The 12,773-nt window shown below is 40.3% G+C and overlaps 1 protein-coding gene across 2 annotated transcripts in view; it reads right to left on the reverse strand.

The window, feature by feature from the left end:
• AGBL4 (AGBL carboxypeptidase 4) overlaps positions 1 to 12,773 on the reverse strand; it is a 915,072-nt gene that overhangs the window by 261,355 nt on the left and 640,944 nt on the right. For both annotated transcript variants that reach the window (XM_045584580.1, XM_036445875.2), the window contains exon 6: positions 11,604 to 11,643. In XM_045584580.1, the coding sequence (XP_045440536.1) occupies positions 11,604 to 11,643 (40 nt within the window). The remainder of the gene's footprint in view (positions 1 to 11,603; positions 11,644 to 12,773) is intronic.

A 12,773-nucleotide genomic window follows, 5' to 3' on the forward strand; every position in this document is an offset into this window, starting at 1 on the left:
ACTGAGCAAGTTGAGAAGAGAAAGACAGACAAGGTCCCATTACTCCTATAAGATGCACAGAAAGGCAGACTTAATTCTGGATTACCTAATTACATGAACTAATGAATTACTTATTTTTTCTTAATTAAGCTAATTTAGGTTGAGATGAAAGAATCCTACTTACATAGTTCCGATACCTTAATTTTCCTTTCATGTTTTGAATCCCAGTTCCTCTGGGCCTAGGGCCTGCATTCCATCTGATGGCCAATGTCTTGCCAGCTCCTTTCTGACCTGACCTCCCTCATGCTGGTCTGCTATGGTGATTTTGGGCACAGTGCCTTCAAATTCCTCTTTTCAGAGCTCAGCCCACCCATCTGGATGTTCCAAAGTAGAGCTCTTAATCTCTTCTAATTAACCTCCTCACCTAGTCCTGGAATATGGCATTCTACATATATTCCCAGGAAAATCATCCTAGAAATATACTACTCAGGTTGTTTCCTGGGGACCTTGAGAACACACATGTTTCTCCCTCTATTTGCTTCTCAGATTCTGGAATTTGTTTACATAGACTTAATACATTTTCTGAACCACACCCCATGCTATTGTTTTTCACTGTTGACATAAGGTGGATAGAGGCTGGGGGATGGAGATGGGAGTATAAATTGATACAATCTTTCTGGAAAATGAGTTGGCAGCAAGTCACAATAATTCCTTAAAAATATTAATGTTCTTTGACCCAGTAAGTCCACTTTAAAAATATTGAGTATAAAAAATGTATGCAAAAGAAGTAAAAACCTTTTTTTCCCCCCACAAATAATTTTATGGTAGAGTTATTTATAAGAGAAAAACATCTGGAAATAACACAAATGCACAACAATAGGACACATATTTTTATAAACCAGGCTACACATAAAAGATGAAAGGTACAAGAGCTTCTAAAAATTAGAGTGCCTTTAAAATGCTCATGAAATGCTCATGAATCTCATAAGTCCATCCCTAGTAATCTATTTTAAGACAATAACCTAAAATGTAGACAAAAAATATACACAAAAGTTGATAAATTATTCATAAGATTGAGAAACTAGAATCAAGTTAAATATCCAAAATTGTTGGCATGGGAAGATATTTCTGTTGTGCTATTAAGTGAAAAATCAGGGTAAAATTTTAAATCTATATGATCTAAACTATGTAAAGCAAAATTATATATGCATAAAAAAGCAAAGAAGTAAATGTCTTTAAATTTAAACAGTGATTGCCTCTGGGAGATTACTGATATTTTCATCTTTATAACTTCTCTGTGCTTTTCAAAATTTGTACCCTGGGCATGTGCAATTTTTTAATAGAGAAAGTTATTATAAAAAGATGATAAGTCTATAAACTACACAGCAACATGAAGAATGTTTATGAAGTACTGTTAAGTGAAAAAAGGTATCTATAAAACTTACTGTGATTGCAATTATGTAAATATGTTTCTGCATATAGACAAGAACTGAAAAGGAAAACGTATAAATATAATTAGATGTTGTATTGTGCTAAGGCTGTGGGATTAGGAGGAATTTACTTTTCTTCTCTAAAGAACTCTTTAAAGTTACTTAATGATGTGTGTGTGTGTGTGTGTGTGTGTGTGTGTGTGTGCGCGCGCGCGCGCGCACGCTCTGAACCATTCTCTCCATGCCTATCCTCTATTCTGCCAGCCTTCGGGCTGTGAGGCCAGGAGTCCTCTGACTTGGCTTTGCTCCTGGTGCTGGCACTCTGGTCTGGCTCCACAGGCCTGGGTGGCTCCAAAAATGGCCATGAGGCAGGTAATAATGACCAGTTTGGCCTCTCCTGTTCCCTTTGTCTCCAGAGGGGCTAAATTTACTTCTTGAAGGACTTTAATTGGAGACAAAGCCTAAAATTGTCATGCAATGGTCATCAGTCTCAGTTTACTGCTATTTCACATAATTATTATTTTAACAAGTCTAAGAGGAGATTAAAATAACAAGTTAGGGGATATTTTTGATGAGGAACAAATCTAGCTGCAAATTTTTGAGGTTCCCATGATATCTTAGGATATCAACAGTCTCTTCAGAATATACCTTAGTGGGTGGAAAAGTCCCAGTGGTCATGCTCTTCCTGATACCCCAGGCTTTCCACATCCCACTCTGTCGGTGGGCCAATATCACAAATGAGGTCATATTTATATGGAGCAGTGGAAAAGACAAAGGATTTGGAAGCAAACGGATCTAGATTTAAATCCTGACTCTGTGTGCATGTAGGCAATTCACCTAACCATGCAGCACCTTCCTTTTTCATCTGCAAGGCATGAAAGATGATATAAATTACAGGATAGCAGGGAGGATTATGTCAGAAATATATGTAAAGCACTTGGCATGTTTTTGGCATTGAGCGTCAGTATTAGATACTTCCTAAATGCTTACCTTTTAGTTGATGCCATGGAAAATCTATGACCAGCTGACAAGTGTGCCAAGATAATTCAATGTGAGAAAGAACAAACTTTTCAACAGACAGTGCTGGGAAAACTAGACAGCTATATTCAGAAGAGGTAGTTTGTTCTCCTACCTCATGTCATATAAAAAAATTAACTCATAGGAATACCTCCCTGTGAGCTTGGGTTAGGCAATGTTTTCTAAGCTATGATACCAAAAGTACAAGCAACATAAGAAAAAAACTGACAAATTGAACTTCATCAATATTAGAAACTTTTTTGCTTCAAAGGGTATCAAGTAAGTGACAAGACAACCCACAGTACAGGAAAAATATTTTTGGATCCTATATCTGATAAAAGACCTTGTACCCAGATTGTATATTTGAACACTTTTACATTTCAACAATAAAAAGCTAAAAATAACCTAATTAAAATGGGTAATGAGAAATAATATGACTAAATATTTATCCAAAGGAGATATACAAATGGCCAACCAGCACATGTGAATATGTTCAACATCATTAGTCATTAAGGAAATGCAAATCAAAACCACAATGAGATACCATTTTATGTACACTAGGATGGATATGATCAAAAGACAGACAATTAAAAGTGTCAGAGAGGATGTGGAGAAACTGAAGGGATTCCAACATTGCTTATGAGAATGTAAAATGGTACAGCTACTTTGGAAAACAGTTTGGCAATTTCTCAAAATGTTTATCCTAATGTTTACCATATGAACGAACAATTCCATTCTTAGATTTATGCCCAAGAGAATTAAAAACATATGTTCACACAAAAGCTTATACATAAATGTCCATAATAGCATTATTTATACTAACCCTAAAATGAAAACAATCAAAATGCCTAATAGATAAATAAATAAACAAATTATGATTTAGTCAGACAATGGAATATTATTCAGGAATAAAAAGGACTAAAGTACTGATACATGCTATAATACAGGTAAATCTTAAAAACATTCTGCTAAATTAAAAAAAGACAGTCATGAAAGACCACATATTGTACAAGTCCAACTATATGAAATATCTAGAATAAGCAAACCCATAGAGATAGAAAATAGATAGTGATTGTCAGAACATGGGGGAGGCAGAAATTGGGAGTGAGGAGGGTGGGAAAGGGTATAGAATTTATTTTCAGGGTGGTGATAATTTCTGAAATTAGTGGTGATGGTTACACAACACTGCAACTATACTGAAAACTACTAAATGCACTTTAAAGAATGAATTTCATAACATTAATTATATTTCAATAAAAAAGTCCCTTTAAAAAGCTATGAATGGCACTTTTCACTTGATGATGGGAACATAAAAATCTTTCTAGAAGTGTGATAAAGTATATTTATCATTGCCAAATGTTCTAGTGCCTTTATTGCAGTGCTCTTCCTGTGATAAGGTTCTGCATCTCAACCTGAATGTACAAGACTTATGACTTTCTTTGACCCAGGAAATTTGGGCAGAATTTATGCCTTCTAAAACTTCTTAAGAGTGGGTGCATGGCTCACTAGGGCTTCATTTCCCTCTGTCATGAAGATCCACATGACAGAGGCAGTCAGTACTCTCCCACAATCCCACATATTGTCTTGCACTTATTTCTGCACACCCTATCTAATAAAGATAGAATATGCTATTGACTGTCACACCCTTACAAAGATGGTGGCACCCACTGCCAATAAGGAGGGAATATGCTAATTGATTTCCACGCCCTCAAAGATGGCAGCACCCACAGCCACAAGATGGCAGTGCCCAGTCCCCTCAGCCCTGCCCGGGTGGCAAGCGCGTGGCATGGCTGGGATCACCCATGGGTGGGTCTGTTCGCTCCAAGAGCCTGCCTCCAGAGTTCCCCATCCCCTCAGCCTCCCAGCCGCCCAGGGCCAGCCCAAGGTATAGGCAAGCCTCGGATATTGGCTGTCCAGCCAATGCCCGAAGTGCAGGCAAGCCTCAGATGACAGCTTCCCAGTTGCCCAGGGCCACCCAAAGTGCAGGCAAACCTTAAATGTTGGCTGCCCAGCTGCCCAGGGCAGGCCTGAGGCACAGGCAAGCCTCGGATGGTGGCTGCCCAGCCGCCCAGGGCCACTCGAGGCTCAGGTAACCAGGGCTGGCTGAGGGTTTCGCTAACAGCAGTGGCAGCAGCAGAGGTGTGATGGGGCATCTCCTTCCCCTAATCGCTGGGTCACCTCCCACCCCTGAGGGTTCCCAGACTGTGAGAGGGGACAGACTGGGCTGAGGGACTCCCGCTCCAGTGTATGAATTTCCATGCACCGGGCCTCTAATGTGCAATAATATCCAATTGCTGTCACCTGAAAATATCTCTGGAGGGCTTTCTCTGGCTACTGGAACCTGCTACATCCATACATAAAACAATTTGGGTGTGTCTGGGATTCAGCACACCCACCACCAACCTCACTCCTTTGCTTCTCAAAGGGATAATTCTGACAAGCGTTTTCCATACTAATTAGCATGGTTCCCCAATTTACTGAAGTCCTATGGTAACTTGCTTGCTAACAAATCTTTATTGGCTTTCTTCTTTTACCTGTATTACTTGCCCACCCCTACCAAGGTCTCTGGGAACACCCCCCCCCCCCCCCCCCCCCCCAAAAATAAACTACTTGCACTAAATCTACTCAAGGTCTGCTTGTTAGGGAACCCAAACTAAGACACCCAGCAATGTTTCAAACAGAAGGTGCTTGGTCAGCCAGGTGCCACAATGAAGATGATGTAGAGTTGGCTGACTCCAAGCCAGGTGGAACGTGTAACTAAAGTGAAAAATAAACCTTTGTTTTCTAAGTCCCTACAATTTTGAAGTAATTGTTATTTCAGTGTAACTTAGCCTAGTGAACTATGTATATTTTGTTAGTAATTCTCATTCTAGAATTTTTTACCAAACAAATAATTAGAGATGCACACAAAAATCTTTATATTAAAATGTTCTTTGTGGTATTATCTATAAATAAATAATTGGGGATGATTTACTATACAACAGGGGGATTAAAATATAACAGAATGCTTTTTGGCTACATAAAATTCCCTTTTAGAACATACAATGAATACAGACAGTCTCTTCAACAAATGATGTTTGGGAAAACTGGACAGACACATGGAAAAGATGAAATTAGAACATTAACTTACATCATACACAATAATAAACTCAAAATGGATAAAAGGCTTAAATATAAGTGATGAAACAATGAGAATCCTAAAAGAAAACATAAGCAGTAAAATTTAGACATCATAGGTGCCAGAATGTTTGCCGATACATCTCCTAGGGCAAGAGAAACAAAAGAAAACATAAACAATGGAACTACATCAAATTAAAAAGTTTCTGCACAGCAAAAGACATCGCCATAAAAATGAAGGGGAACCCAATGCATGGGAGAACATATTTGCCAATGATATATCTGATAAGGGATTAATCTCCAAAATATATAAAGTACTCATACAACTCAACAGAAGACAAACAATCCAATTAAAAATGGACAGAGGACCTGAATAGACACTTCTCCAGAAAGAACATACAAATGGCCAAGAAACATGAAAAAATGCTCAAAGTCACTAATCATCAGAGAAATGCAAATTAAAACCACAATGAGATATCACCTCACACCTGTCAGAATGGCTATCATCAATAAATAACAAACAACAAGTACTGGTGAGGATGTGGAGAAAAAGGAACATTAAATCACTGCTGGTGGGAATGCAGGTTGATGCAGCCACTTTTTTTTTTTTTTAATCTCACCTTTTATTTCTTTTTTTTAGTTTTTTTTTAATTAAATTATTATCTGTGTACATATTTTAACATTGCCTTCCCCCCATACATACCCTCCCTCCCCAGAGTTTTATGTCCATTGGTTGTACTTATATGCATGTATACAAGTCCTTCGGTTGATCTATTATCTCCCCCAGATCTCCCTACCCTATCTGCTGTAATTTGACAGTCTGCTTGTTGCTTTACTCTCTCTATATCTATCTTTTGGTTCATCAGTTTATAATGTTCTTTATTATCCATAACTGAGTGAGGTCATGTGGTGTTTCTCTTTCATTGATTGGCTTATTTCACTCAGCATGATGTTCTCCAATACCATCCAGGTTGCTGCAAATGATGAGAATTTCTTCTTTTTTATGGCAGCATAGTATTCCATTGTGTAGATGTACCATAATTTTTTGATCCAATCATCTGCTGATGGGCACCTAGGCTGTTTCCAAATTCTGGCTATTGTAGATTGTGCTGCTATGAACATAGGGGTGCATATATCCTTTCTGATTGGTGTTTCTAGTTTCCTGGGATATATTCCTAGGAGTGGGATTACTGGGTCAAATGGGAGTTCCATTTTCAGTTTTTTGAGGAAACTCCACACTGTTTTCCACAGTGGTTGCATCAGTGTGCATTCCCACCAGCAGTGCACGAGGGTTCCTTTTTCTCTGCAATGATGCCGCCACTTTGAGGAAAACAATGCAGAGTGTCCTCAAAAAAATTAAAAATAGAACTGTCATTTGACTCAGTGATCCCACTTCTAGGAATATATTCTAAAAACCCTGAAACACCAATCACAAAGACTATATGTACCTCTATTTTCATAGCATGGAGGCATAGAACAGTCTGGCATATCTCCATGTGGAGGTGGGGGTAGGAGGAGAGATAAATAAATAAAAATTATATGTTTATATACATAGCCCAAGGACATGGCAATGGGGTAGTAAAGACCTGGGGTTAGGGTGGATAGGGGCTGGTTATAGAGGGGTAAAGAGAGAGGGGAGATGGAAGACATCTGTAATACTGTCAACAATAAAAAAATTCTCTCTTCAAGAATATTGATGACATTGAAAAATGTTCACACTATATTCCAAAAAAACCCCAGTTTATATAGTATCATTCTAACTTTATTTCGAAAATTACATATATATGTATATACATGTGCAGAAAATAATAGTTTCTCTTCTCAGTCTGGTGGTTAGGGTTTACTTGGACAGAAAATAATACTTCCTCATACTGTCCCTCTTCCTTGATTAGGTTATAAAGAGAATAAAATTTCCAAAAAGTAAGGAAGAAACTATAGCTTAACTTCTGGGTCAAATGGTTATATAAGTTCTTGCTTCAATAAGTTGATTCATTTCTATCAATTAGTAATATTGAATAATATATAAAAAGAAATGAAATATATATCGATAGTTGGGCTCCATTGTGAGAGAGATATCTGCATTAAGCTACTAGTAAATGCACAGAAGTGTGAAAGAATGAAAGATCCTGAGGCCACTAGCTTGCTAAGATCTGGATGTAGGATTTGGCAGTAGCAGCCGAAAGCTTGCTTTCTCCCATATCCAATGGAATAATAGAGACTAAATAAAAATGCTCAGGTGACTCATTGTGACACATAACTTGACAGTTCTTAGAAGTAAATACAGGAGAATACATGCTTCCAGGGAGGGAAGTATTTCTTAAATAAGCCACAAAAGCAGGCTCATAAAGCAAGAGATTGATACATTTTGCTATATTAAATTAAAAACCTCCCATATATCAAACTGTATCATAAATCAAGTGAAAAATACAAGGCACAGTCTGGGAGAGGATATTGGCAATGCATATAAATGACAAAATAGTGTTGTTGTTCAGAATAATAAGGAACTACAAATAAATAAAAACTAAAGAAACAATAAAAATTATGAAAAGCCATTTCACAGAAAAATAAACCAACATGGCTAATAAATGTATGAAAAGACACTCAACCCCACCAGTGATCAGGAAAACACATATTATAAAAGCAATGGGGTACCATTTCACATTTTTTTATGATGACTAGTAAAAATGTAAAAGTCTCACAATCCCATGTTTGGGAGTCAGGGAAAAGGAAACTCTTATACTTTGCTGTTGGAAGTGTAACTTTGTCGAACTATTTTAGAAAACAGTTGGCTTTTATGTAGTAAACTAGAGGCCCGGCGCATAAATTAGTGCATGGGTGGGGTCTCTCAGCCTGACTGGCAATTTGGGCCAATTATGGGGGAGGTAGAGAGGGAGGGTGCCCGGCCAGGGGGAGGGGATATGGGAGATTTGCTGTGGGAGTGCACTGACCACCAGGGGGAAGCTCCTAGCTCCTGTGTTGAATATCTGCCTCCTGGTGGTCAGTGTGCATCATAGCAACTGGTCAACTGTTCGGTCATTTGGTCACTTAGGCTTTTATACACACACACACACACACACACACACACACACACACACACACACACACTAGAGGCCCAGTGCATGGAATTGCATGATACCGAGACCCCAGACACACTGCACCACCATGGGGGCAGGACCCCAGACTCCACCATGCTGCCTTGGGACCCCGACCTGCCACACCACAAGACCCATCAATTCACCTCCTGTGAGTCCAGTTGTTTTTGTTATGGCATTACGGCCACAGGCCTTTTATAATATAAATAGATTTGAAAATGCATAGACTCAGTAATTCCTCTCCTAGCCATATGACCTAGATAAATTCTCAAACTTATGCACAAATGGAGACGCACAAAAATGCTTAATAGCATTGCTTGCACTTGCAAAATAACCAGAAATTTTCAAATTATGATCAATAAAATAATAAGTAAATTGTGATCTAATCATTTATACAATACCATATAGCAGTTAAAATGAATGAAGCAGAGCTATATGTATCTATATGAACGAGTCTCTATAATATAATAAAGAGTAGAGGAAAATTCACAGAATAAGTTTATAATGTGACACCATTTGTAGGAATCTGTAAAAGAACACCAGTTATATAATTGGATGCATAAGTATGAAGAAACACTGAACTCATTACAGTGGTTACCTATAGGGTAAGAGAGAGAGATGGGGTCAGGTATTCATATAGAAAAGTCTCAACCAGATTTACACACTTTAAAAAATAGGAGACCCATTGGCATAAAAGGCACAATGTTGATATGATAAAGCCAAGGTGTGGGGGAGAGGGGCAGTAAATGGCTATTCATTATCTCTCTACTCTTTTCTGAGTGTATGAAATTGTTCACAATAGAGAAAATGAGAGTATAAAAAAGATAACATAGATTCCAAATTTCCCACCAGCCTTTCAAGGACTTGGTCTATGAGGAATGGCAGCATCAGACTGCAGTTCTGTGTTGAGGAGGGACTAGGGGGAGTGTAGACAAGCCAGGACCTCCCACTGCAGCCCCAGAGATAGGAGGCCACTGCTGGCTGCTGCAGCTTTTGGTTGGGGAGCAGACAGCTAATAACAACAGAGGAAAGTGTTTCTCTCCTGGAGTAGAGTTGTCCATATGATACAAGATGCTTCCTAACCTTTCCGAGTCATGGTGCATACAGACCCTATTTGTCTGGCATGCTGTAGTAAGCCTACCTGCCACTCTGGAGCTCTAGCTGCCTCAGGGTCTACTAGTGCCTATAAGAGAGCTGACTGGAGCAATGTGTCCAGGTATATATCCCACATCACACAAGTCTAACCTACTTACAGTAGACTAGTGTGCCATGACACACATCTTTTCTCATCTAAAAGTGGAGAAAATTATAGACTGTTCTAAATCAGTAGCACTTAGCATTTTGTAGGTCCATAGCTGCCCGTAAGCAGTGCACTGGGAGTCATGCTATTGCTTGAATCTGTACACTAGCAGCTGGGAAGAGCTGGAGCTAGTGCAAAAGAAAGGCAGTTAACAGGGCCTGAAACTTTCCTTGTAAAGCAACTGCAGACAGGTCCACAGTGCTCTACAGTTTATACGTTGGCACCACAACAGGATGTGGCTTAATAAGGAGGTGAAAGCAGGTGACCTGGGTCGGCATATGTGGAGTAGGACAAGACAGAGAGAACCAAACAGGATGGAACAAAGGTAGTCCCTCACCAGCAGCTCAGTGGGAGAAACTGGTAGGTCACACTATTGACTGAGCCACTCTAGTTATATTAGCTTATGATTTCCAATGTCTATCTATGTAATCATACTAGTATATATGTTAAACATAGCTCATTCTATGGATAGATTAAACATTATCCAGATGCATTCATCTTTGTCCTAAAGTCCCAAGTTCAAAAAGCTCTCTCTGGTGGAAATACAGCGAGGTCCCTGAACTGGGTGGACCTAGCTTACATTTGCTGTCACTGTCTTAAATGTCAGTTACAGAGACTAGAGGCAGAAGAGCCTTCATGCTGGGAGAGAGCCTGCACACGGCACTTTCTCAGTCTCCTTGGAGGAGAACCAGCTGGCCCCGGGATACAGCATAACAGGCTTGATGGAAGGCAGGGATGCCATGGGACAGATCTACTGATTACTAAAATACTGACATCTCTCCATATTTATTGGTAATTAGCCACCCAGAGCCTGCTGACCCTGCTATACAACCAACCACTCTGCAACGCCGGCCCCTCTCTCAGGACCCCATCTCCCCACAGACCAGTAAACCAAGTGTAAAGCCTAACACAGTAGGTGGGTCGCCAGGCTGTTAAATAATTAGATTATCACCAATGAATGAAGATGAATCACCACAGCTACTCTTGAATGCTCCTTCACCCTGCTGGCACCATCACCTCCTTGGATCCCAAGAGAGAACAGCATCTCTTGTTGGCCAGTTGCCTCTCAAACTAAACTAAAATCCCTTTCTGGCAAAACAAAATAGCTCCATCTCTCTCTCTGGGCTATGTGCCAGGCTTAGGGGAAAGAAAGTGCCTTTCAATGCCATGGCCACAGCTTTATTGGAGAATTCGATCTTTCCTTATGAAGGTGTGAGAAGAGTCATCCTGACCCTCAGCACAAACCAAAGCTGGTCACTTTCCCAGAGTAATCCTTCTTCATGAGCCATCCTTCTTCCATCCCATGCCACTACCAGGCAGATCCCAGTCCCCATGACTTCACAATTTATTTCTCAGGAGGCCCGGACACTTCCTTGACACTTGAGTTCATCGAGTGATTTGAGAACCTGACCTTGAAATATGCAGCCACATCCGAGCATTAGCCCGGCCATCAGCAGAGTCAAAAGGAGGCAGCAAGAGCTGGGAGGGAGAAGAGGCGCAGCCTGTGGGACAGAGGGTGGGGGAGAAGGGGTGTTCACAGCCCGAAAGAATTTTGCAGTCCACTGGGGGAAACAGAGGAGGCAGGCAGGAGCTGCATTTGGATAGACAATCAGACATCACTCTGGGAGATAAAGGAAAAGCCAAAGCACAATGGCCATATCTACTCACCGGGGTTGGTTATTGTTAGGAGATCAAGCTGCCGCTGTTGCTGCAAAAGAAAACACACTGTGAGAGCACTGATTTGAGCCAGAGACTGACTTGTGCTTAGCAGGTCAACAGGGTACATTGAGATAAATTGGTGCTCACTCGTGATTCTGCAGAGACAAAGGGAACGGGCGGCTTTCTGCTTGTCCTTGGATGGTCAGAGCTAAGTGGGTCTTTGAGGTCTTGCGGTCAAACCTGTATTGTGATCAGGGAAAAGCCACGGGCTCATTTGCCTGTGCTCACACCTGCTACACTGGGTAAGTGGCTGACATCCTGGAGATTTTCTTTGTCTTGGGTCCTTACATCACTGTCAGTCTCCTGTTATGCCTTTCTAACCAAGATATTCCTGGGCTGCTTTACTTCTGGAATTTGCTCAGCAATGCTATGACCATTCCAATTATTGATGATCAAACTATTCCTTCTTCTTGCAGAAACCGGTTTGGCTCAGTGGATAGAGCATCAGCCTGCGGACTGAAAGGTCCCAGGTTTGATTCTGGTTAAGGGCACGTACATTTGTTGTGGGCACATCCCCAGTAGAGGGTGTCCAAGAGGCAGCTGGTTGATGTTTCTCTCTCATGGATGTTTCTAGCTCTCTATCCCTTTCCCGTCCTCTCTGTAAAAAATCAATGAAATATATTTAAAACAAAATAAAACAAACAAACAAAAAAAGAAAGCAAACTATTCCTTCTCTAAATAAATCCTCTTCTCTTGTACCACACAACATTCAAAGAAAATAATATTTGTTGAACACACTAAGTCAGATGGATGAGACTACATAGGTTTGGAGGCAACTAGCCGGGGTACCCCAAGGGTTGACGTGACTAACATTTTGGAAGAGTTGCCCCTATCACAGCAAATTTGTGGGGAAACTCTGTTCTGGATTGGATGTCACAGGAACCTGAGGATGAGGATGGAAAAGTGGGTAATGTGGTCAGGCATGAGGCAATGGTGGGCAGCTCCCTTAAAGACGTAAGTCCCAGTTGACCTCTTTCTTTTCCTACATTTGATTTTACATAAATATTGTAGTACTAAAAATCTGCATTTTTTTCTTAAAAGGGGCCCCAAAAAGCCCCACTTCGAGAACCATTGCCAGAGGCTAACCATTGCAAAACTTCTCCTGATTACCTGGTATTT

This window comes from Pipistrellus kuhlii, unplaced genomic scaffold (assembly GCF_014108245.1).
Source record: "Pipistrellus kuhlii isolate mPipKuh1 unplaced genomic scaffold, mPipKuh1.p scaffold_m20_p_2, whole genome shotgun sequence".
Taxonomy (NCBI): Eukaryota; Metazoa; Chordata; class Mammalia; order Chiroptera; family Vespertilionidae; genus Pipistrellus; species Pipistrellus kuhlii.